Below are 25,500 nucleotides of genomic sequence, written 5' to 3'. Positions count from 1 at the left end.
ATTTTGGTGTCTTCATTTGGATTTTTGAAGTTAGCCAATGTAAACTGTCTCAGTATCCTTGTTCTAGATTGCTCCAGACTCTTGTCCTCCACAAAGAACATACTGGAAGAGTTTCAGTATCTTCAGTTTCAGTATCTTCCAAAGAAGATACATAAATAACTGATCAGCACATGAAAAGGTACTCAACATTAGCCACTAGGGAAAGGAAAATCAAAACCACAGTGAGATATCACTTTACACCCACAAGGATAGTTATGATCAAAAAGACGAACAAAAATAATTGCTGGTGAGATTATGAAGAAACATCATATATATATTCTGGTGGGGATATAAAATGGTAAAACCGCTTTGGAAAACACTCTTGGCAGTTCCTCAAAAGGTAAAACATAAAGTCACCATATAAACCCAGCAATTCCACTCCTAAGTATACAATGAAGGGAATTAAAAACATATGTCCTCACAAAAACTTGTACACCAATGTTCACAGTAGCATTAATCATTATATTCAAAAAGTCAGAAAAGCCCAAATGTCCATTAACTGATGAATAAATAAAATGTGGGATAGCCATACAACAGGATTTTCAGCCGTGAGAACAATTGAAGCTTTTTACGGATTCATTACTAATTTTTACCCGTTCTCGCTACCACATGAATGAACCTTGAAAGCATATTGTTAAGAAGCCAGACACCAACAGCCACATGCTGTGTGATTTCATTCATATGAAATGTCCAGAAGAGGCAAATTCAGAGAGATTGAAAGTAGATTTGTGGTTGCCAGGCGCTGGGAAAAAGTGGAGAGTGACTGCTAGTTATATGAGATTTCTTTTGGGGAAGATGAAAATGTTCTGGAATTAGTGTGATGGTTGCACAACTTTGTGAATATATTAAAAACCACCGCATTACACATTTGTTTTGCATTATACATTTTTAAGGGTGAATTTTATGTCATATGAGTTATATCTAAAGTTAAAAAAGATACCTCTACTTCATTAGGTACTCTCCTGAGTATAGCCATTAAAATCAAAATCCTATTTAGAGGAACACCTAAAACTTCTATTATCCCTATAATACGTAAACGTAGTTCTTTTTTATATCTGGTTTTATGTAACTGCATATACATACGTGTACATAAATATATATGAATAATTTAAACGGTATTAAGGGTGTCCCAAGTAAAGCACTCCTAGCAAACTCAGGCCAAAGCAAAGGAGGTTCTGAGAGCTCAGGACGCCCCCGCGCATCCGGGTCAAATGGAACGGCCCGGAAGTCCACAGGCCAGCTACTGACACGTGACCAGCGTTGAGGCTGGGAAAAGGCTTGGCGCCAGTCTGTGACCTCATTTTTGTGCGACCCTTATTTTTTTGGCGTAGAGTTTCTGCGCTGCTCCTGTGAACGATGCCGAAAGTTGTGTCTCGGTCAGTGGTTTGCTCCGACACCCGGGATCGGGAGGAGTATGACGACGGCGAGAAGCCCCTCCACGTCTACTACTGTTTGTGTGGCCAGATGGTCCTGGTGCTGGGTGAGTAATCGGGAACCGGAGGGCGTCTGCAAGAAGCGAAACTTCGGGTTCTCTAGGGCGGGTTTTCTCTGGCTGTTGATCTGGGAGGCGCGTCTCTTTGAAGATTGGTGGGCTTTCCTGCTCCATGCTGATGCCTCCCTACCCTACTCCAGGGCAGCTTTTCTGTTTAACCTTCTGTGTATCCGGGCTTCTCTCAAAACCAAATTCCTCCTTCAGAAAAAATTGTTTATCTCCCTTTCCTCCCACGTCGCTTCTAGAAACTTTATAACCTTTCTCCTGCATGCTAGGAGGCTGTCACAGCTTTTACCTTCAACGAGGATAAAGCGTTCCCTTGATCCTACGTTCTCTTCCAGCTGTAGCCCCATTTCTTTGCTGCTTTTATAGCAAAACTTCTGGAAAGAGTTGCTTATATTGCCTGTCGCTGCATCCTCACTTCCCATTCCATGTTGACCTCACTTCAGGCATACTTCTCTTCCCACCTCACCATCTAAACCATATTTGTCAAGGTCAGTAACTGAACCTGTTAGTGGTGCCAGTGCTCAATGGCCGGTGCTCATTTTAGTTCTCATTTGTGTCATTTGACAGAGATGATGATTCCATCCTTCTTAAAACACTTTTTGTCATTGCTTCCAAGACTCCACAGTCTCCGGATTTTTCCTCCTACCTTGATTTTGCCCCTCCTCAAGGTCTAGCTCCTTTTCTGACTCTGATGTTTAGGCATTGCAAGGCCCTAGGGCTCAGTCCTCTCACCTGTTCACAATTTGTACTCACGCCCTTCTAAGCGACCCCAACCATTCCCAAGCTTTAAATGCCATTTACATGCCGATTCCTCCCAAATGTTCATCTTTAACTTACACTTCCCCTCAAACTCCAGCTACCTGTTCCCTGTCTCCACTGGATGTCTGGTGGGTCTCTCAAAGTGATCATGTTCAGATCAACTTCATGATCCCATACTTCCTGCTCTCCACTGTTCCACCCTAGTGTGGTAAGTGGTAACACTATTCACCCAGAATTTCAGAAGCAATCTTGACTTTTTTCTTTCCCTTACCTTATGTCCATCCAGTCCATCAACACATTTTGCCGCTACTTGAAAATCTATCCAGAATCTGACTACTTCTTATACTTCCATTTCTGCCACTCTAATCCAAGACACCATCATCCCTCACCTGGAATTCCTTCCTTCTTTCATTCAGGTCTCTGCTGAAATGTCCCTTCCCTGATTATCTAAAATGGTACCCTTGTTAGTTACGCTTTGTCCTCTTAACCCTGCCTGATTTTTCTTGGTAGTACTTATCCCTATTTGAGATCATTGTACATCCTTTTAATATCTTGCTAATTTTTTTTATGAGCACTTATCATTATCTATGGTCATATTATATAATTCTTATTTAAAAATTTTTTTAAAGATTTTATTTGTTAGTTTGACACAGAGAGAGATCACAAGTAGGCAGAGAGGCAGGCAGAGAGGGAGGGGGAAACAGCTCCCTGCTGAGCAGAGAGCCCCATGTGGGGCTCGATCCCAGGACCCTGGGATCATGACAGGAGCCGAAGGCAGAGGCTTAACCTACTGAGCCACCCAGGCGCCCTTATAATTCTTACTTTTTACAATTTTCTGCCTTTTCCACTAGAATGAAAACTTCATTAGGGGAGGGTCTCTGCTTTGTCCTTTGCTGAATCCCCAGCACCGTGTTTGAACTGCAATTGGTACCCAGAGAGCCCTCGAATCCTTGTTGTATAAATGAGTTCTCTTTTAATCACCTAGAGTTGAGTGTGAATTCTTGTTCTCCCTCTTAGTAAATGTATGGCAAGTCTCTTGCCTTTTGTAAGCTTCAATTCCCTCATTTCTAAAGTAGGAATACAAAGTGTCTACTCCAGCAGGTCATTGCTAAGATTAATGAACGTGCAGGCACCCTGGTGCCAACTCCCCTGCCCCTTCCTCCATTAATCTCTAATCACTGTGATCACTTGACTTCTCTGTGACCCTTTAGGTACCTCATTTGCATTCTGTCAATTTCCATTTGCTTTTTTTTGCACCTTGTTTATTTCCTGTATGTTTTCAGATTGACACTCCTCCAGCTGGTTTGGGTCATTTGCCTGTCACATGTAGCATAGCACTGACCCCTCTCTCTTTTTTTCTAAGCACTTAATCACTTTTCCCAGTGCCTTTGTCATAGGCGTTCCAGATGCTTGATTGTCTCTTTTGATTCTCACGCATTAGAACACAAACCAAGTGTACCATGATTATAGAAACATAGCAAACTTGACGTGCTGGGAAGGACTTTTGAGATACTGTCATCTATTTATCCTTCCAATGAGGAGTCAAAACAAAACAAAACAAAACAAAAGGAAGTAATTTGCCAAAGATCACTAAGGTGGTAACGGAGCTCCAGACCTTCTGACACCAAGTCCTTTTCAGTTGGGAAATTAAATAATAGGCTTCCATAAGCATTAGTAATTATAGTAAAACATTACAGTGCTAAGGGCCCCCACTGAACACTTGTGATTGCCCCAGGGTAGTTTTCAGTAGCTCTAGTGACGGAATCTTATTCCATATCTTTAGACTGTCAGTTAGAGAAATTGCCCATGAGGCCCCGGGATCGCTCCCGCGTGATCGATGCTGCCAAACACGCCCACAAGTTTTGTAACACGGAGGACGAGGAGACCATGTATCTTCGGAGGTAAGAGGCTGATGCTTGGATTTCCTTGTGTTTTGGTCTGTTTCTGAGGAATCAGTACCCCAGCTAGTGCTAAACAGGTTGTTCTTAGGGGTCCAACACTTCGACATTTGTGTTAGCTCTCTAACGTCTGTTAATGTGGCAATACCTTCGCTGTGCTTCTTTGAAATGCTGCCGAGATGTGATTCTGTTGCCATTTGATAGCTGTAATTTGTTTTTTTTGCAAGTAGAATGAGCTCATTCGATCTGTGATGTCTTAGCGTGCCGTGTGCCGGGCCCCGAGCAGGGAACTGGCTCTATGGAGTTGAATGAGGTACTGCCCTTACCACTGAAGAGTCTGCCGCTCAGTGCGGAGGCCTGGCTACCTTCTGTGTAAAAAGTGAAATGCCGGGGTGGTAAGCCAAAAGCTATGGGAAAGCAGATGGGAGCGGGTCATTCTGAATGGTGGTGAAAGGCACCAAACGATGATGGCATTTGTCTTTGGCCTTGAACTAGGATTTCACCAAGTTGATGAGGGGGCTGAAGAGCATCCCAGGTGGAGGGAATATGGAAGCATTGAAAGGAGCACTTACGGTATGCTTGGGAACTTCGAACGGTCCTTGGTGACTGTAGTCTAGTGACTTTACAGGAAGGGCTTCATGCATCCTGAGGTGGGCCCAGAGTGAATTGCTGAAGTAGGCAAGTTTGGACCTCACCTGCTGGCAAGAGCCATCTCTCTCTCTCTCTCTTTTTTTAAGATTTTATTTATTATTTGACATAGAGAGACACAGCGAGAGAGGGAATACAAGTAGGGGGAGTGGGAGAGGGAGAAGGAGGCTTCTTGCTGAGCAGGGAGTCCAGTGTGGGGCTCGATCCCAGGACCCTGGGATCATGACCTGAGCCGAAGGCAGACCCCTAACGACTGAGCCACCCAGGTGCCCTGAGCCATCTCTCTCTTTTAAGCAGGGGAGTGACATGGTTGGATCTGTTTGAGATTTGGGAGTCCTTGGCCGAGATAATTGAAACCTGGGAAGGGCTGTTATATGGCGTGTGGAGCAAGAGGAGAGAGGACTGAAAATACCATCCTGGGGAACACTGACATTTCAAAAGCAGACAAAATAGTTGGAACCTGGCCATGTGGGAAACGGGAGGAGAGAGTGTCAGGAAGTGTGTATGTCTGGGGAGGGTGGCCGTCAGCAGGTGCCTGAGGCCACAGAGAGGTCAGTTGCAGGGGATTAAAAAGTCCAGATGTTCCTTCACATACATTTCATTTCCTCAGCTTCTGCTCTGTGCCGGGGTCCTGTCCAGAAGCCTTTGAGATGCCAGTGGATTTATTTGCTAGGGCTCCCGTAACAGTACCAACAGCTGGGTGGCTTAAAGCAACAGAAACTGTCTCACATTTCTGGAGAGTAGAAGTCTGAAATGAGGCTGTTGGTAGAGCCACGCGTGGTCTCTCTGAAGGTTTTTGGGGAGGATCCTTCCTTGGCCCTTCCCAGCTTCTGGTGGTTGCCGGCAGTCCTTGGCATTTCTTGGCTGGCAGATGCAACACTTCAGTTTCTGTATCGTTACATGGCCTTCTCCCTGTGTCTTGGTCTCTGTTTTTCTTCTCTTCTTTTTATAGGGACATCAGTCACATTGGATTAAGAGCACATTCTACTCATCTACATGACCTCATTGTAACTAATTATATCTGCAACGACCCTCTTTCCAAATAAGGTCACATTCCGAGATTCCTGGAAGGATGTGACTTTTTAATGGATACCATCCAACCAGTACAACCAGTAAACAAGCAAAGTACCCTGCCTGTATGGAGCTTGCATTCTAGGGCTGAGCTGGAGAAAGCAACAGGCTGACATCTTGCTATGTTAATTTAAGAAACCAAACTGTTGTCAGCCCACACTAATGAAAAGAAGTACTGCTAGGTGACATTCAGTAGCAAATGAGACCTTGAGCACCACTGTGCTTCTAGAGCACAGGCTTCTAGAGTTGTGCAGCTGAAGAGGAAATTGGTCATACACAAGATACAACTCGAGGCCAGTAATACAACCAGATTATAAAAATTGATGAAATTTACAAAGGAATGCCCTTTGGGAAGCACGGGGAGAATACCCCATTATGATGATTAGGACGGTTGACAAGATGCCCTATCTGAAGCTAATCCGTTGTCTTTTTCTCCCTCCATTAACCCTTGTTCAGTTTTCTGATGTTGAAAATTACCAACTGAGGGGTGCCTGGGTGACTCAGTCCATTAAGCGTCTGCTTTCAGCCCAGATCATGATCCTGGGGTTCTGGGATCAAGCCTCGCATACGGATCCCTGCTTAGCAGGGAGTCTGCTTCTCCCTTTCCCTCTGCTGCTCTCCCTGCTTGAGCTCACGTGCACTCTCTCTCCCTCTCTGAAATAAATAAATAAATAAATAAATAAGTAAAATCTTTTTAAAAAAGAAAAACTCTCCAACTGAGTATCGTTAAGATCACTAAGATTTATGATGTGTTTATTATATATGTATCATAGTTACATATACTAATGTGTAATAGTATTTCAATATATATCGAACGGTTGTGTATTACTCAGTTAATACAAAAACTGATCTAACAACACAGCAGGCCAGAGGCCCCCATGGCACTAAAAGGCAGACGCCCTCACCTCTAGGCCAAAAAACGGAGTGGCCTTAGTCTGAAATAGAAACCCTGGAATCCAGCCAGCCTGGTCCTGGAAGCGAGCCAGCTTTGGGACTTCACCCTAGGGCTGTATTGCCCAGGCTTGTGGTCTCTGGCCAGGTGACTGTGTCGGGCCAGAGAGTTCTCAGAGTTTACCAACAAGGCAGGGTAAACTCCCCTTCCGGTTGTTGTCCCTGATCTAATCATGAGCAGTCTGTCCAGTGGCCCACTCTAGTGTGCTCCCCTCCTGGCTGGGGGGGGGGGTGCATTTCCCTCCTTAGCCAGGGGTGTGTGCCAGCACCGGTTGCTGAACACATGCAGTCTGCCCACTCCCCATGTGCCCGGGAGCCCAGGGGTGTGTTGGGGGGGTGCTCCTCGATTGAGCGTCCCACCACTGATCTTGACTCAGGTCTTGGTGTCAGGGCTGTGAGTTCGAGCCCCATGTTGGGCTCCATGTTCGGAGCCTACTTTATTTATTTGTTTTTAATTTTTAATTTTTTACGTTTTTAAATTTTTTAAAAAGATTTTATTTATTTATTTGACAGACAGAGATCACAAGTAGGCAGAGAGACAGGCAGAGAGAGAGGTAGAAGCAGGCTCCCTGTGGAGCAGAAAGCCCGATGCGGGGCTCGATCCCAGGACCCTGGGATCATGACCCGAGCTGAAGGCAGAGGCTTTAACCCACTGAGCCACCCAGGCGCCCCTGGAGCCTAAAAAAAAAAAAAAAAAAAAAAGAGTACCCATGCCCCGGAGCCTATCATAGTCCACCTCCAAGTTTTCATTCTAACATTCTAAAGTTCCTCTCTTTTGACACTGTTGTTCCCTGGGCCCCCCGTTCCCCTCCAGCAGTCCCAGTGTTTGCAGATCCAGTACTTTTCTGTCTCTCTGTTGACCCTGCCTCCCTTGATGCTCTCCTTCCTTGACTTCTGTGAAGCTGCTTTGGGGATTCTCCTACTTCTTTGGCTTTCTCAATATTCTGGATTCTTTGGCCGCCTGCCCCTTAAATGTTGGTATTTCCCCGGGCTCTGACCTGGATCTTACCTTCTCTCTCTTTACACTCTCCTTGGACGTCCTCACAACCTCTCACGGCATCAGTTACATTATGTGCTGATGACTCACAAAATCTAGATCTGCCTACGTTTCTCTCCCATACCCAGAACTGTGTATCTAACTGCCTCCTCTCCTTCTTCACCTGATGTTCTGTCTCAGATTGAACATGACCAAGGCCAAACTCATTATTTCTCTAGTAAGGAGATACTGCAGGTGGGCTGACCTGGCACTGCCACAACACTCTTCTTCTATACCTGCCTGTATGTGGGTGTCTGAAAAGTTATGGCATACATTACAGCGCCCACCCCACCCCTGCCCCAAATGACCCGTAAGATTCTGAATGTGACTTCACTTTTGCCAAGTAAAAGGGACAGAAGTAGAAGCTGTTGCATGAGGCTTCCAAGGAAAGGGCTTTTCACTCTTCTATTCTTATTTCTTCCTGCTTTTGGGGACAATGGGCATGATAACTGGAGCACCAGCAGCCATCCTGGGACCAGGAAGGAGAGGCCACAAGAATTGCAGAGCTTTGCCATCACCATCCTTGGGTCCCAGTCACTGCCATGAACCACCTTTTCTTTTCTTTTTTTAAGATGGGGGAGAGAATTGGGGGGCAGGGGCAGAGAGTGAGAGAGAGTCCCAAGCAGGCTTCATGCCCAGGCTGGAGCCCGATGCGGGGTTGGATCTCATGACCCTGAGATCATGACCTGAGCCGAAATCAAGAGTCAGACGCTTCACCTACTGAGCCGCCCTGGTGCCCCTCTTCTGGATGTCTTTTATAGGAGAACAAACCATTGTGTCGAGCCACTGCAGACAGGTCTCTAAATATCAGCCACACACAGTTCCTTCCTTCTCCTCCCCCTTCTACGATGACACCCCCATTCATGCAGTAGTCCATGCCAGAGTCCGTGAGCCAGTCCTCCCTTTGGCTCATCCATCCCCTGCACACACCAGTCACTCACCGTGTCCTGTTGACTCCCCCTTCCAGTCTGTCTTGTGGGTGTCTCCCCTTTAGCCCTGCTGCCAGGCCATCTTCCAGTACCTGCCATCGCTGGCTTGGGCTGTTGAAGTAGCCTCTTACCTGGTCTTTTTGCCTCTCATTTTGTTCTCCTCCAGTCTGTTGTCTACTGCCTGAGTGGTCTCAAACGCACATTACAGAAGTCTCCTGCTTCCAGTCTTTTAGTGACTCTCCATCACTTACAACAGTGCTTTTCAGACATTTTTAGACAGTGAATCCTTTCTTCAAGTGGCATGCTTGTCCAGAAGTATGAATACGCAGGAGGCTGCTGTGACTGGGGAAGAGTCAAGCCCAATCCATTAAGGACTCCTACCCTTCCCTTTTCCAGTTTCATTTAGGGGTCCTGGTGGAGTGCGATTTTAGAAATCATGGTTAGCGGGGTAAAATCGAAGTCTGAAGCCTCTCTGTGTTCTTGCCTTGGCCTGCCTTTTTATTCTTGTCTCCTGGTACTCCTTGATTTTTTTTTCTTTTCTTTTTCTTTTTTAAAATAGGCTCTACACCCAACGTGGGGCTTGAACTCGTGACCCTGAAATCAAGGGTTGCATGCTCTACCAGCTGATTTTTTATTTTGTATTTATTTTTTTATAATAAAAAATATGTGCCCCTTGATTTTTTATTTTGTATTTATTTTTTTTAAAAGAATTTATTTATTTATTTGACAGACAGAGATCATAAGTAGGCAGAGAGGCAGGCAGAGAGAGAGGGGGGAAGCAGGCTCCCTGCTGAGCAGAGAGCCCGATGTGGGGCTCGATCCTCTGACCCTGGGATCACGACCTGAGCTAAAGGCAGAGGCTTTAGCCACCCAGGCGCCCTAGCCCCTTGATTTTTAAAAACACAACATTTATCATCTCATATAATTTCTGTGGGTTAGGAATTCAACAGCAGTTTAGCTGGGTGGTTCCTATCTCTTCATGAGGCTGTGGTTAGGAGGTAGATCATGGGGGGATGCCTGAGTAGCTCAGTCTGTTAAGTGGCTGCCTTTGGCTCAGGTCATGATCCTGGAGTCCTGGGATCGAGCCCCACGTTGGGCTCCCTGCTCATTGGAGAGCCTGCTTCTGCTGCTGCTTTGCTGCTCCCCCTGCTTGTATTCTCTTGCTCTCGCTCTATCACAAATAAATAAAATCTTAAGAAAAAAAAAAGTCAATCATGGATGCAGTCATTTGAAGTCTTGATTAGGGCTGGGAGTTCCACCTCCTACGTGATTGGCAGCTGAGCACTGACTTCAGTTCCTCACCGCGAGAATCTTCCATAGGGCTGCGTGACTATCCTTGGGTTGTGGCAGCTGGCCTCCCACAGCGTGAGTGATCCGAGAGAGAGCAAGGTGAAAACCACAGTATCTTTTAGAACTGAGACTCAGTAGTCACACACCATCATTTCTGCAGTGTCCTCTTGTTAGTACAGGTCAGCCCTATTTTTTTAAAAAGATTTTATTTATTTATTTGGCAGACAGAGATCACAAGAAGGCAGAGAGTCAGACAGAGAGAGAGAGAGGAGGAAGCAGGCTCCCCACTGAGCAGAGAGCCCAATGCAGGGCTCCATCCCAGGACCCTGGGATCATGACAGAGCTGAAGGCAGAGGCTTTAACCCAATGAGCCACCCAGGCGACCCAGGTCAGCCCTATTTAGTTTGGGAGGAGACTACACTGGGTGTCAATACCAGGGCGCAAGGATTATTGGGGGCCATCTTAGAGACTGCCACAACCAGGAAAAATGTTTTGTTTTTGGCCTTCCCTCCCTCACATAATCCTAGACCAGAGTCAATTAGTGCAGCTACCTAGTTCATGTTAATCACTTCCTTATGCCAGTTCAGTATCTTGCCTCACTTCCATGAACTTTTTGAGAGCAAGAATCCTGCCTTGTACTTCCAAAACCCTTAGTACACCTTGCCTGATTGTTGGCACATGGTTAGAGTAGATGAATTGTTGCAAACTTGACAAAATCCTCTTTGGCACTAGTATTTGAAAATTTCTCACCAAGAAATACACAGTCCCCTTTACTTAAAATCCTGTGTTTTCAAAGCTCAGGCTTATGAGAGATGGGCTGACTCCAGAATTCTAGAAGTCCGTTGTATGGTGGAGCTCTCCCTTCAGGCTGAGGTTGAATTTAGAGTCCCAGTAGGAAGTTATATGGAAGTGTAAGTTACATGGAACCGAAACTATGGCTAGGGCCCTAGTCACATGATGCTGGTGAATCATGGCACGTTTGACATAAGTGAAGAGGCGGGCTGTTAAAGATGGTGGAGCAGCACCACTGTGAGACTTGAAGCAACTCGCTTAACCTTTTTGGGCCCCAGTTTCCTTATCCCTCAACTGGGAAAAAAATACCCATGTGTTGTCAAAGAGCTGCTAGGAGTCTCTGCAGTACCAGGATGACCATAAATAGTTACAATGACTTTGGAAAGCACTTTGGCCTTGTAAGATGCACGTAATTACTCCTCTGCAGTTTTATTCTTCTTCATATGCACCTCTGTGAAGTGCCTCTTGGCTGTGTTAGCACCATCCAGGGGGGTTTCTGAAAAGTCCTAATGCCTCACCTCCACCCTCGGAGATGAGGGGGAAGTCATAGAGCATAAAACTCACCATTTTACGGGGTGCAATCCAGTGGTTTTAGTATATTCACACGGTTGTGCAACGATCATCAATTCCAGAGCATTTTCATCACCCCCCTAAAACAAACCTTATACCTAATAATGGTCATTCCCCACTTCCTTCTCCCCCAGCCCCTGGCAATCATTAATCTACTTTCTCCCTGTGGGTTTGCCTATTCTAGGTACCTCATTAAAAGGGAACCATAAAGGGGCACCTGGGTGGCTCAGTGGGTTAAAGCCTATATGCCTTCTGCTCAGGTCATGATCCCAGGGTCCTGGGATTGAGCTCCACATTGGGCTCTCTGCTCAGCTGGGAGCCTGATTCCCCCCCACTCCACCTGCCTCTCTGCCTACCTGTGATCTCTGTCTGTCAAATGAATAAATAAAATCTTTAAAAAAAAGGGAAGCATAAATATTGTAGCTTTTGGTGTCTACTGTTCTTCATTTAGCATGTTTTCCAGGTACATCCATGATGTAGAATGACTCAGTATTTTATTCTTGCAGCTGAATGACATTCCATTGTAAGGACATACCACATGTTGTTTATCTGTTCATTAGTTGATGGGCATTTGGACTGTTTCCTTTTTAAAAAAAATTTTTTTTACTATTATGGGTAATGTTGTAAACGTGTGGACATGTGTACAGGATTTTGTGTGAACATGTTTTTGGTTCTCACGGGTGTATACTTACGAATAGCTGGGTCATACATGTCATGTACCTTGTGGTCATTTGTGTATCTTCTTTGGAGAAATGTCTATTCAAATTATTTGCCCATTTTTTAATTGGTGTATTTGACTTTTTAATTGTTGGGTCATAGGAATTCATATATTACAGATGCTAACCCCCTAACAGATATATGATTTGCAAACATTTTCTCCCATTCTGTGGATTGCCTTTTCTCTCTTTTTGGTGATACTTTTAGAAGCATAAAAGTTTTTAATTTAATCAAGTCCAGCTTATTTTTTTCTTTGCTTGTGCTTTGCTTATTTTTTTCTTTGCTTATGGAGTCTTAGCTAAGAAACCTTTGCCTAATTCAAGGTCTTGAAGGTTTATGTCTACATTTTCTTCTAAGAGTTTTATAGTTTAATTCTTGGGTTTAAGCCTTTCATCCATTTTGAGTTAAAATTTTTTTTGAGTTAATTTTTTTAGATGGCGTGAGATAAGTATGTAATAAATTCATCCTTGTACATGTGGATATCCAGTTGTCCTGGTACCAGTTATGGAAAGTCTGTTCTTTCTCCTTCGAATGGTCTTGGTACCCTTAAATCAAAAATCAGTTAGCAATATATGTATGGGTTTATTGGGACTCTGTTCCATTCCGTTGATCTGTCTGTCTTTATGCCAGTACTACCCTGTCTTGATTATTGTGGCTTTTGTGGTTTTGAAATCAGAAAATGTGAGTCCTCCAACTTTGTTCTTTTTCAGGATTGTTTTGGCTATTCTAGATTCCTTGTAATTCCATGTGAATTTTAGGATCAGCTTGTCAATTTCTGCAAAAAGCCAGCTCGGATTTTGATAGGGATTGTTTTGAAGCTGTAGATTCATTTAGGGAGTATTACCATCTTAATGTTAAGTCTTCAGTCCACGAACATGGAATGTCATTCCATTTACTTAGGTGTTCTTTAATTTCTTTCAGCAATGTTTTATAGTTTTCAGTGCACGAGCCTTGCACTTATTTTGTTAAAATTTTCCTAAGTATTTTATTCTTTTTAAGATTTTATTATTTATTTGACAGAGACACAGAGAGGGAGGGAACACAATCAGGGGGAGAGGGAGAGGGAGAAGCAGGCTCCCTTGGTGAGCAAGGAGCCCAATGGGGGGCTCGATCCTAGGACCTTGGGATCATGACCTGAGCTGAGGACAGCCACTTGATGACTGAGACACCCAGTATTTTATTCTTTTTGATGCTATTATAATTGGAATTGTTTTCTTATCTTTATTTTTTATTGTTCATTTTTAGTATATAGGACTCCATTAGTTTTTATTTTTTTATTTTTTTATTTTTTTAAAGATTTTATTTATTTATTTGAGAGAGAGACAGTGAGAGAGAGCATGAGCAAGGAGAAGGTCAGAGGGAGAAGCAGACTCCCCATGGAGCTGGGAGCCCGATGCGGGACTCGATCCCGGAACTCCAGGATCATGACCTGAGCCGAAGGCAGTCGTCCAACCAACTGAGCCACCCAGACGCCCCTCCATTAGTTTTTATATGTTGATTATGTAACCTGCAGTCTTTCTAAACTTGTTTATTAGCTCTCATTGTATGTTTGTGTGTTCTTTAGGGTTTCTGTGTGTAAGATCATGTCATCTACAGATAGAGATGGTTTTACTTTTTCCTTTCCAATCTGGATGCTTTTTATTTCTTTTTCTTGCCAGTTGCCCTGGCTAGAACTTTTCCTACAATGTTGAATAGAAGTGTTGAGAGTGAGTATCCTTGTCTTGTTCCTGATCCTAGGAGAAAAGCTTTCTGTTTTTCACCATTAAGTATGATATTAGTTTATGTAACTGTTAGTAACTGTGGGTTTTTCATAGATACCCTTTATCAGGTGCAAAAAGTTCCCTTCTATGCCTAGTATATTAATAAGGGTTTTGAATTTTGTCAGCTGCTTTTCTTTTGTGTCTTTTGAGATGTTGAGATGATCATTTTTTTCCCCTCTTTTGTTCTATTACTATGGTGTCTTGGCTTGGATTAATTTTTTTATATGTTGTACCAGTCTTGTAGTCCTGGGATAAATTCTTCTTGGTCATGTTATATGATCTTTTTTCTATGCTCCTGGATTCAGTTTGCTAGTATTTTTTTGTTTTTTACAGAGTTCTGCCTGTGTGTTTGTAAGCAATATTGATCTCTAGTTTGTTGTTGTACCTTTGTCTGGTTTTGGTATCAGGGTAATCCTGGCTTCATCTGAAGAGCTGGAAGGTATTTCCTCCTCTTTTGAAAAGTTTGTGAAACTTTGGTATTAATTCTTTGAACTTTTAGTAGAATTCACCAGTGAAGCCACTCATCCCAGGCTTTTCTTTGTGCAAAGTGTTTTGATTACTAACTAAATTTCTTTACATGGATAGTCTATTTAGATTTTCTGTTTCTTTTCCAGTGATTTTGGTAGTTTATCTTATTCTATTGTTCTAGGAGTTTGCCCATTTCATCTCGATTATCTCATTTGTTGCCATATGGTCATTCATAGGATAATCTTACAAATCTTTTTCTGTCAGACCAGTAGTACTCTTGATTTTTTAAAATCCTACTAACATTAGACGATTTATAATTCCCTGAATATGCTGTGCTTTTTGGCTTTGCACATAATATTCCCACTGCTTGAAATACTGCTTGCTATCAGGACCATTGACTTTCAGACACCTCCTCATGAAGCCTTCCATGACTGCCTCAGACAGACTTGGTGCTCCCACCTTTACATTCGATTACATGGTATACATTTCTCCATTTAAGAACTTACCTCCATGATTGTAATTTTCCTCACTAAACCAAATTCTTTTTTTTTTTAAAGATTGTATTTATTTATTTCAGAGATCACAAGTAGGCAGAGAGGCAGGCAGAGAAAGAGAGGGAAGCAGGCTCCCCGCTGAGCAGAGAGCCTGATGCGGGACTCGATCCCAGGACCCTGGGATCGTGACCTGAGCCGAAGGCAGAGGCTTCAACCCACTGAGCCACCCAGGCGCCCCACTAAACCAAATTCTTAAAAGAATTCTTTCAACCAGTGTTTTATTGCATGTCTGTTTCGTTTCCAGTACTTTGCTCGGTTCTGGGGATAGAGTGGTCAGACAGGCATGGTCTCCATTAATCTCTGATCTCATGGACCCTACAGTCCAGTGGAATGACAGAAAAATAAAGTCATTATGATTCTGGGAGGTCCTGTGAATGAAACAAAGGGCTCATACAGAGAATGTCGTGAAAACGTCTTTGAAAAAGTGGCTGAGACCCCAAAAATGAGAATGGGAAAGCAGTGAGAAGAGCATTCTGGGGAGAAAGAAGTGTGTGTGTGAAAGGTCCAAGGTGGGAAAGCACTTGTTTGTTCAAAGAAGCGAGGTCTGTTGTGGCTGGTTCATGGTGAGGGAGGAAGGGCATCTGTGAAAGGAGATGAGCCCAGTTTTGTGCTCAGCTGGTGCCTAGGAGGCCATGGTAAGGAGGCTGGATTTTATTCTAGGTGTCTTAGGAAGCCACTCTTGCCTCTGCTTAAAGAATGATTTGGAGTGTAACAGTAGCGGAAGCAGATTCTAGAATAGTAGTTAAAGTTTGTATGTTAGGTATGAATTTAGAACAGGGAAGGCCTAACCGAATACCACACACATGCGCGCACTTGCTTTCGATTTGACTGCCCCCAGATCTGAAATTCCCCCAGTCAAACTGGGGAAGAAATATTTATAAGGGCCATCAACATTTGCAAGACTAGAAAATAAGAAGATAACTCAGTAGGCAAAAGATATGAACTGACAGTTCACCCAAAAAGAGAAAACACAAATGCCTATAAAATACACGAAAAGATGCCTCACTTTTCACTCTTTAAAAAAAGAAATGCAAATTATGAGAACACATTTTTCATGTGTCAGATTGACAGTCGTGCAATTTAATCACATCCTGTGTTGGTGAGACTGGAGAAAAACACAAATTTCACATTGGTGGTAGGAACGTAGATTGGTTCAACTTCCCTAGAGAGTAATTTGGCAGTATTTCTCAGAATTTAAAGCGGATACTCTTCTAGGAATTTATCCAACAGGTAAAAGACTTTTCGGTTTATCCACACAAAGGAATACAGTGCAGCCCTTATGAAGAATGAGGCACCTCTTTGTCAATTGGTAAGGAAGGGTCCCCTATGAATTTTCTAACCAGGACACATTTTTTTAGGCAAACAAATGAAGAACAAAGAAGTGTAAGGTATGCTGCGTTTGTCTAAAAAGGGAAAGAAATAAAATATATTTTCTTTCTATGTCAGTAAGGATTCCTTGCTTGAATCATCAACTATCTCTGGGAGGAACAGAAGAAACCAGAAGCAATAATTGCCCCTGGGGAAGAGAACTGGGTGGGTGAAGGGTGGGTGGGGAGAATATTTACTTTTCTTTCTATTCTTACATATGCCATGTTTGCATATGGCCTTTTAAAAAATGGAAACAAACAAGGGGCAAGGAAGTGAGGAGACCAGTCTGGAAGCTAGGACAGGCGGCCAAGGAAGAGATGGTGGCCGGAAGGTGGAGCAAAGCAGACAGGTTCAAGATCTTGTTTTGGAGAGAAAATCCATAGGATTTGCTGATGGACTGGGTATGGGCAATAAGAGAAAGAGGAGTCAAGGATGAGTCCCAGGTTTGTGTTAAGCATCTTGGGTGGGTGGCAGAGTTGCTTACCTAAGGCGCTCTTGTGGGCTCTTGAGCTTGGTGGCCTGGGCTTGAATGTAGCCTATTCTGCTTCTGGACTCTGACCTGGGGCAAATCATGTGCTTAGGTTTGTGCCTTCGTGTGGAAAATAGGAATGGTAATAGGAACTTGGGTTGCTGTAAGGCTTAAATGGCTTCATAACGTACGTCCTTGAGCACTGCGTACATGTGGGTGCTGGTATTGTTGTTGTTGTTATTGTTACCACCGTGACCCTGCCTGCTGCTGTGACTATAGCTCCTGCTGCTCATTTGTTCATACCTTTTTTTTTTTTTTTACTTCCGTTTCCTGCACAGGCCTGAAGGCATTGAGCGACAATACAGGAAGAAGTGTGCAAAGTACGTGTCTAACAGCGTGGGATTCTCCCAGTCACGCAAAAGCAAAGGCGGTAGTATGTTCAGGAAGGAATTATGTGGATACCATTCTCTGTTATCTTTATCCTTGTAATCTCAACTGCCTTTGAACTTCAACTACACAAATACCAATATGCTTCTCAGAAGTCACATCTCTGAGCAGCTGGTCACAGAAATTTTTTTTAACATTGTATCATTTTTTCTAAATAGAGATATAAATTATATATGATAAAATTTACCTTTTTTTAAAAAAAAGATTTTATTTGACGGAGAGAGAGACAGCGAGAGAAAGAACACAAGCAGGGGGAATGGGAGAGGGAGAATCAGGCTTCCCGCTAAGCAGGGAGCCCAAATATGGCTCGATCCCAGGACCCTGGGATCATGACCTGAGCTGAAGTCAGACACTTAGCTACTGAGTCACCCAGGCGCCCCTGTCCTTTTTTTGTTTTTGTTTTTTCTTAACTAATCTCTCTGCCTACTGTGGGGCTTGAACTCACCACCCCAAGACCGACTTTCGCCTGCTCTCCTGACAGCCAGCCAGGTGCTCCCCAGATTTGCCCGTGTTAAGCATACAGTCTGAGAACTTGTGACAGAAACGTATAGTCTGCAAACACCACCCTGCCCTGATGCGGGCCATTTCCGGCCTCCTGTGCCCTTTGCAGTCAGTCCTCTTCTCTGTGCTCCCCCACTGGCAGCCGCTGAGCTGCCTTCTGTAGCTACAGGTTTGCCTTTTCTAAAAATGTTACCTAAAGGCGTACCTGGGTGGCTCAGTGGGTTAAGCCTCTGCCTTTGGCTCAGTTCATGGTCTCAGGGTCCTGGGATTGAGCCCTGGTGAGTAGTGTCCATGGCTCCATTGTCCCTCTCCCCCTGTACGAGGGCATTTGAGTTGCTGATGGTTTTGACTGTCCTGCATAAAGCCGTTACGAACATTCTGTATAAACCTTGGTGGGGACACGTGTTTTCTCTGGAGTGGAATCGCTGGCTCATATGGTCAATGGAACATAATGTAACGTAATCCAGACTTACTTATAAAGCCTACTGGAGGGCCCATAGACTCACAAGAGCGTTAGAGACTGTTCTGTAAAGCTATATCTACATGTCCAGCTTTTGGCCGTTAACAGTGAGAATACTAAACTACAGTATGTTCCATCTGGTTGATGGCACAACAGCTCTCAGAAGACTCTGGCGAGGAGAATCAAGGCACGGAAATGGCTAAGAAGGCAATTTAGTTCCCAGCCACACTAGAGTTGTCAGCTTCAGTTTGTCTTTTTTTTTTTTTTTTAAAAGATCTGATTTTTAAGTAACGTCTGTACCCAACGTGGGTCTCAAACTCACAACCCCAAGGTCAGGAGTCACACTCCACCAACTGAGCCAGCCAGGCGGCCCCCCACTAGTTTATCATGTCTTTTGAGTACTTCATGTAGCTGAAAAAGTAGAACAAAACTGACTGACCCAAGAAAGTTTGATGATTACTCCCTAGAGCAGTTGGCCGGCCACTGCCGAGGAGCTTTACACCCCTTCTCGACACTACAAAAACCCAAACAAAACTAGACAAACCCCCCATGCTAGGTACCCAGACTTCTGGGAAGAATGGCAGCAGTTTTTTTTCCTAAATATATATCTATTAGAGAGTGAGAAAGAGAGAGCGGGGAACCCAAGCGGACTCCTTGCTGAGTGTGGAGCCTGGTGTGGGGCCTGATCCCACAACCCTGAGATTATGACCTGAGCTGAAACCAAGAGTTGGTTGTACCACCCAGGAGCCCCAGCAGGTTTTATATATATATTTTAAAGAAACTTGTATTTTAAAATTTTTATTTATTAAGTAATTTTTCCATCCAGCATGGGGCTCAAACTCACAACCTCGTCCGGAGTCACATGCTCTCCCAGCTGAGCCAGCCAGGCGCCCCAGAGTGGCAGTGGCTTTAACGGGAAAGCAAACAGCAGCGGGCGCCAGCATTTCCCAAACTTGTCCAATGCTGAGAATTACCTGGGATGCTGAGGAAAGTAATAGATTCCCAGGCCTCAGCTTCCAGATTTGCTGAATGAAGATCTTTGGAAGGAGCTGGGAGTCTGAGCAGCAGCTGTAACAAATTCTTACTCGGTAAAGTGATTCCTCAGTGATTCTTAGGCAGCAGTTCCGGGAAACACCGGAAGGAGCGAAACCTCAGTTTATGCCACGAATGAAACTATTCTCAGTGTCTGAGCGCGCTTTGTGAATCGGCGTTTTGGGGATTTGGATTCTGAGCTTCCCAGAGACTGACTCTGCTGTTTGCAGGTGTGGACTGCCCCTCTTCTATCAGTCCCAGCCCAAGAATGCCCCCGTGACCTTCATTGTGGATGGCGCAGTAGTCAAGTTCGGCCAAGGTTTTGGTAAAACGAATATCTACACTCAGAAGCAAGAGCCTCCTAAGAAGGTAATCACTGAAGGAGACTGACTGGTTCATATAGCTGCGAATCTCCAGATCGCCCTCCATCTTTCAATGAGTATAATGAGAAAGTGCTCTTTTTGGACGCATGCTTTATTAAAAGGATGCCATTTTTATGGGTGAGCAGATGTTAATGTAACATCTATTATGTGTTCTGTTCTTTCCTACGGCTGTCCCAGGAGTAAAGTTAGAAATTGTATGGTTTTGATTCACATTGATTTCCTTTGAAATCTCTTCCTTTTTCAGTGTGGACAGTTAAAGTGAAAGTTAAAAGGCCTTGATGGCAAATATTAGAAAAATAGAATCCAAATAGAAAAAAAAATCTACTGGCACTTTTAGATAGGCCAGCCTCTCCGTCCTCACCCTGCAGTCAGGCATGTGCATGGACACACGTGCGCGATGTGCAGCTCACAGAGCCTCTTGCAGTGAACGAGACTGATTCCTCCTCCTGTGACTCCAGGTGATGATGACCAAACGGACCAAAGACATGGGCAAGTTCAGCTCCGTTACGGTGTCTACCATTGATGAAGAGGAAGAGGAAATTGAGGCTGTGAGTGTTTCTGCTCCCAAGGGAACTGGATTGGGGGGTGGGCCCGGAAGGAACTGGGACTCTAGAATCAGTCCATTCGAGTAGCGGAATAATGAGAAATGTTGCTTCCAGGCCTTACTGTGTTAGTAAGAAACTAGAGGACCCCAGTCCCGTTCCTGTCTCTCTGGATCCCTAGGGCATCTGTAAAATGAGAACCAGGCAGTTGGACTGGATCAGTGGCATTTTCATACTGATTTTGAGATGCTTTCAGGGGGCAAATCCCTCATCTCTCATCCCTCTTCGTTCCTAAAAACCTATCGGACTCTGCAGTTTGAGGTCCTGTCAGTCTGGCTCGAGTGGCTTGTGAGGCTCTCTGTAGTAGTAGGAGCAATTACCTTTATGGTCCTTCAGTATAATGAGGTTTACAGAGAGATGTTATCTGTTGTTTTTCAAATGGTTTCGGCCGAAACCTGAGCTCTCCTGGATTATTGTACAGCTGACGAGTTTAAAGGGAACAGAGTCCATTTCAGGAACAATTCTGAGATCCGAGGAGCAGGAATTGCTCCATAAGGTCTCTGGGACTCACTGGTACCGGCTGCCGTTCTTCCTCCCGCAGAGAGAGGTTGCTGACTCGTACGCACAGAATGCCAAAGTGATCGAAAAGCAGCTGGAGCGCAAGGGCATGAGCAAACGGCGACTGCAGGAGCTGGTGAGTGGCCTGGGCGGCAAGGGTTTCTCGGTCTGAGAGACCCTCCAGCAGTCGGGGAGATCCTGCAGGAAGTCTGTGTGCCGGGTGCGGGGCGCCCGGTAGCTGGTGGCCAGCTGTCTCACCCTGGCCCGTCACGGTCAGTGTACTCTGTCTAGTGACCATGGGCTCCAGGCCCCAAGTTAGAGTACTCACTGGCCAGTCCTGACTGGGCCGGTACTTGAACCTGCTGCCCGGGGTTCGTGGATGTGCACCTAGGTGGGGAGGGCGTACAGCTGTGCTACATTGGCTTCACTGGGATGGGGGCCTTGGGGCTGCCTAAAGCCCCAGGGCCGTCCTTACTTTCTGTGTGAGTCACAGACTCATGGCGCGGACACTTGCATTTGATAGCGCCGGTAAGGTGGGTCTTCTTGATAACAATGTACTTTTGCTAGTTCTTTAAGATCGGCCATCACTGTCTTCATGCCTCATCAGAGGCTGTGGCGGTGCAGTCTGATGACCGGAGAGCTTCCTTCGGTGACAGGGTGACAGGTGGTGGGTCTTGGGCACGGCATTGCCCTGCCATCGTGGTCTAGAGCCGTGCCTATCCCATTTGCCGAGGGGAAGGGCCGGGGCTTGCTTCTTTTTTATAAATCTCCATTTTGTCAAGAACAGATTTATAATTTATAAAATTCCATAAAAATGCATTTGCCTCAAGTGCTCATGCTAAATGATTTGTTTTTGTTATGACGCTGGCAAATTACTGTGCAAGGTTCTAGATGCTAACTCTTGATTTTTATATATATCTTGCATGAACCAACAACCAGCAGTTCACGAACTGTATAACATGAAGTAACACTGTTCCAGAACAGTGTTTCTTGTCTTATTCTGCCAGGAATGGGATAATGGTATATCATGGTATTGATTCCCTCAGCCCTTTGAAGGGCCTGGGGCTGTAGGAGCCCTGCGCTGATCACCTTTGACCGCAGCCTTTTACCACACAGACGCCATCGTTTTCTATGTGCAGCATAATACCAGAAAGGTTGGAAAGCAGTTGCTAGAGATACGTGGATTTGCCAACTACTGTTCTAGTTTCTATACTAAATGAACACAAAAGGATAGTGTCTGGGCAGTTAGGAGAAGGAAGGAAAATAAGAATGTCATGGCATCACTCAGGGCATATGCTTTTCTTCCTTTTCCAGGCTGAACTGGAAGCCAAGAAAGCAAAGATGAAGGGGACCTTGATTGACAACCAGTTCAAGTGATCAGGACCTTCCTCTCAGCCCAGACCAGAAGCAGGCATTTAGACAAGGAGGAAAAAGAACTGTTTCTTGACTCCACAGCCTTGTGGTCACCTTTTAGCCCCAGTGGAAGGCTTTCCATTACTTCCCATTGATTCTTCCTACTTTCGGTGAGGGCTTTGAATCCATGTGACCTGCTTTCTAGAGATGGGTTTTCTAAATCTTTCTGTATATAGGTCTTCTGTACTATTTTTTGTGCATTTGATGTAAACTTCTTCAGCTGTGTGGAAAGTCTGAACACACCAGGGCTTGAGTGTCTCTTGTTTTGAAAGTAGCTCTTCTTAGTCCCTCTTCAAAGCTAATAAAATGTTTATAGACTTTTTTTAAAAAGTACTATGATGTATCACAGAGAAAGTGGCGTGAATTATATTTAAAGTTACAGCAATTATGATTCTTTTAAGTGACTATTCTTAGACGAGCAGGAATTGACTATGGTTTGAACCTCTCTCCTGTCAGAAAGGAATCTGTGGAAAGCCAGAATGTCCATAAAGCTTCCTTTAGCTTCACATTCAGAGAAACTTCCTTGGTAATAAACCAAGAAATGATCCTGAAAGTATAGTCTTTCTTCCTTTACTTCAAATGGTAAAGCTGTAGATGCATTATTCCTTACTGGCCTTTGTACTTAAAGAAGGAACAGCCAGATTGGGGGCAGGGGCGGGTAGGGTAGCCCAGGTCTAAATGAAAATGGGGTCTCAGTAAGCAACCCAAGGTGACCACCATCCCGTCAGGCAGCTAGGGAGACGCCTGCTTCCATATGTGGGTACGGGAGGGAGACCTAGAGTAAGAGCTGATACTGAGACAAAACAAAAGTAGCTGTTGGCCAGCTCGTATTTCATATTTGCTATTTGTAGAGGAGTGTTGTCTTTTTAAATATTTAGGGGCGCCGGGGTGACTCCGTTGGTTAAGCCTCTGCCGTCGGCTCAGTCACGCTAATGAGGATGGATGGAGCCCTGCATCGAGCTCCCTGCTCAGTGGGGAGGCTGCCCCTCCCCACCCAGCTCGTGCTCTCTCTAGTTCTGTCTCTCTCAAGTAAATAAATCTTTAAAAAAATAGTTAATGTCACGCCGTTTCAGTGATAACAATATGGAGCGTTATATACGTGTTTTTATCTGTTCACCTGTGTCATAAGCTGTTGGGCCGGATTGCTCAGCAGTCGCCCAAGACGTGTGTAAGGCGCTGCTGGGAAATAATAGGACATTTCTCCTTGCTTTTTCCCCTGCCTTCCTTATTTGGAATGCAGAGTAGCTTGGAGTAGGGGGTAGATGCGAGCTAGCAAGAACTGGGAGAAAGAGGAGCGGCAGGGGGCCGGGGAAAGCCAGGTGGGGCTGTGTTGCCATCTTCCCGAGTTCTCCTGCATCCAGTGAGGTCTTTGCAACCGAGTCTTCCTGTCCACCTCATTTCCTGTCCTCGTTCTGAAAGATACTTGGACAGCATGTAGATGGCCAATCAAAATCTCCTCGCAGTTCCTTGACCTCACCTCCAAACAGTGACCTTCACCTTCACGCCTCTGTAGCCATAAACTCCCATGACCGTAGCCTGGCAGCCATGTCCACCACGTCTGAGATCCAAGATTCTAGAGATCCAAACTTCTGCTCTGTGATCACAGCCTCCTCACATGGCCACTCTCATGCTCTCACTTCCACTAAACCTGTTCTTTCTGTTTTCAGATGTGAAGGATGGTTATTTTATCAGTCCTCATAGAAAAAACTGCAGGAGTTTACAGATGATGATGATACTCTTTAATGGCTGCTCGTTCTGTGTTACGTGCCATGGAAGGCACTTCGTGGGTATGACCTAGTCAAAACAAGATGACGGGCGCCTGGCTGGCTCAGTGTGTTAAAGCCTCTGCCTTCGGCTCAGGTCATGATCCCAGGGTCCTGGGATCGAGTCCCACATCAGGCTCTCTGCTCAGCAGGGAGCCTGCTTCCCTTCCTCTCTCTCTGCCCACCTTTCTGCCTACTTGTGATCTCTGCCTGTCAAGTAAATAAATCTCAACAAGATGACAGTCCTTTGAGATCGGTCTGTTCCCATTCTCATCTCACAGACGAGAATTGAAGACTCTGAGAGTATAAGTTTCCTAAGATCCCGTAGCCAGGAAGTGATAAAGCCAAAAATCTGACTATAGAACTAGGCTGAATTGCTTCTCCTGTGGGATTTAAAAAAAAAATCTATTATGGAGAACAGATAACAATTTCATTTTGAGAAACCAAGTAAAAGGCGCTGTAAAGACACATAGAGGACTTCCCTGTAGCAATGTGTTGTCACCTTTCCACATATTTTCTGAAATATTTGTCCTTAGATACTAACCCTAAACCATTTTAACAGCTGGTTCAAATTGCACACTTTGCTTCATCTTTAAGACTGCAAATCATGATGTCATTAGTACCAAATAAACATGTGCTCTTTAGTGTTGGCTGCTTTCATATTGATCTACTTACAAAAGTGATACACTGTGCTATCTCTAGTCTCTTTATTTTCTTGTAGTATTTTAGCAGCAAATACAGTGTTTTAATGTTAGTACTAAGAGCCGTATTGGAATTTCGGAGAGTCTTACTCTGTTTTATTTTGTGTTTGTACTATCAACTGTAATAAAATAGTAAAATGTAAAATGTTTCCACTGTAATAATTACTGACATTTGGAGGTGTAATTCTACCGTGTAAGAGAAATTGAAAAGCTTTTTAAAAACTAGCTTGTCTCCACCCTTCTGGAATCCTTAGCATAGTGGGTCACCTCCTTTCCTTAAGGAAAAAACTTCCCTTTTTGATTTCCTTGATGTTTTACTCTGCTGCTGCTTTACCTCTCTGACTACTCTGCTTGTTTGTTTTTAAGATTTTTAAAATGATTTTATTTATTTATTTGTAAGAGAGAGAGCACAAGCAGGGGGAGCGGCAGGCAGAGGGAGAAGCAGGCTTCCTGGGGGGCTCAATCCCAGGACCCTGGGACCTGAGCCGAAGGCAGATGCTTCATTGACCGAACTACCCAGACATCCCTGACTACTCCATTGTTTTGTTCAGTTTTAACAAAACACAGTCTATTACACTTGAGCTTTTAGTATCTGATATTCCTCCAGGAAAACAAAAAACATCACTTACAGTGAACTAAACCTGCTTCTACACTTCGTAGAACCTCCATCCTCCTGTTTTCTCCCAGTACTGCCATTCTGTCACTACCCGTCTTCTTTCTGACCCTGCTAGATCCTGTGGTTGGGGCTCTGAAGTCCTCTCACCTTCAACCCTTCTGACTTTGAGTTTGCTTTTTCTTTATTTAAAAAAAGTAGGCTCTATGTCCAACGTGGGGCTTGAACTCACAATCCTGAGATCAAGGGTCACACACTCTACCAACTGAG

At 44.4% G+C, this 25,500-nt stretch overlaps 1 protein-coding gene across 2 annotated transcripts; it reads left to right on the top strand.

Annotated features, from left to right (window-relative positions):
• The first annotated feature begins 1,304 nt into the window (after window positions 1-1,304).
• STEEP1 (STING1 ER exit protein 1) lies at window positions 1,305-24,762 on the top strand. Of its 2 annotated transcripts, XM_059157495.1 has the most exons (7): window positions 1,309-1,519; window positions 4,080-4,197; window positions 17,156-17,197; window positions 19,488-19,626; window positions 20,099-20,188; window positions 20,784-20,876; window positions 22,055-24,762. In XM_059157495.1, exons 1-7 carry the CDS (start codon window positions 1,396-1,398, stop codon window positions 22,115-22,117), a joined length of 669 nt encoding a protein of 222 aa, XP_059013478.1. In that variant the 5' UTR covers window positions 1,309-1,395; the 3' UTR covers window positions 22,118-24,762. The 2 variants fall into 2 exon arrangements, with proteins under 2 accessions (XP_059013479.1, XP_059013478.1); XM_059157496.1 differs by lacking the exon at window positions 17,156-17,197 and having other exon boundaries at window positions 1,305-1,519.
• Window positions 24,763-25,500: the final 738 nt, after the last annotated feature.

Source organism: Mustela lutreola, chromosome X (assembly GCF_030435805.1).
Source record: "Mustela lutreola isolate mMusLut2 chromosome X, mMusLut2.pri, whole genome shotgun sequence".
NCBI lineage: Eukaryota > Metazoa > Chordata > Mammalia > Carnivora > Mustelidae > Mustela > Mustela lutreola.
The sequence above is the reverse complement of the archived record's forward strand: the minus strand, read 5'-3'. Positions and strand labels throughout refer to the sequence as shown.

Bases quoted from the DNA above. Each gene is read 5' to 3' on its own strand.
- STEEP1 (XM_059157495.1), top strand. From the start codon at position 1,396: ATGCCGAAAGTTGTGTCTCGGTCAGTGGTTTGCTCCGACACCCGGGAT. The intron at 4,198-17,155 runs GTAAGAGGCTGA...TTTCCTGCACAG, and splicing joins GAGACCATGTATCTTCGGAG to GCCTGAAGGCATTGAGCGAC. The intron at 17,198-19,487 runs GTACGTGTCTAA...TGCTGTTTGCAG, and splicing joins TACAGGAAGAAGTGTGCAAA to GTGTGGACTGCCCCTCTTCT.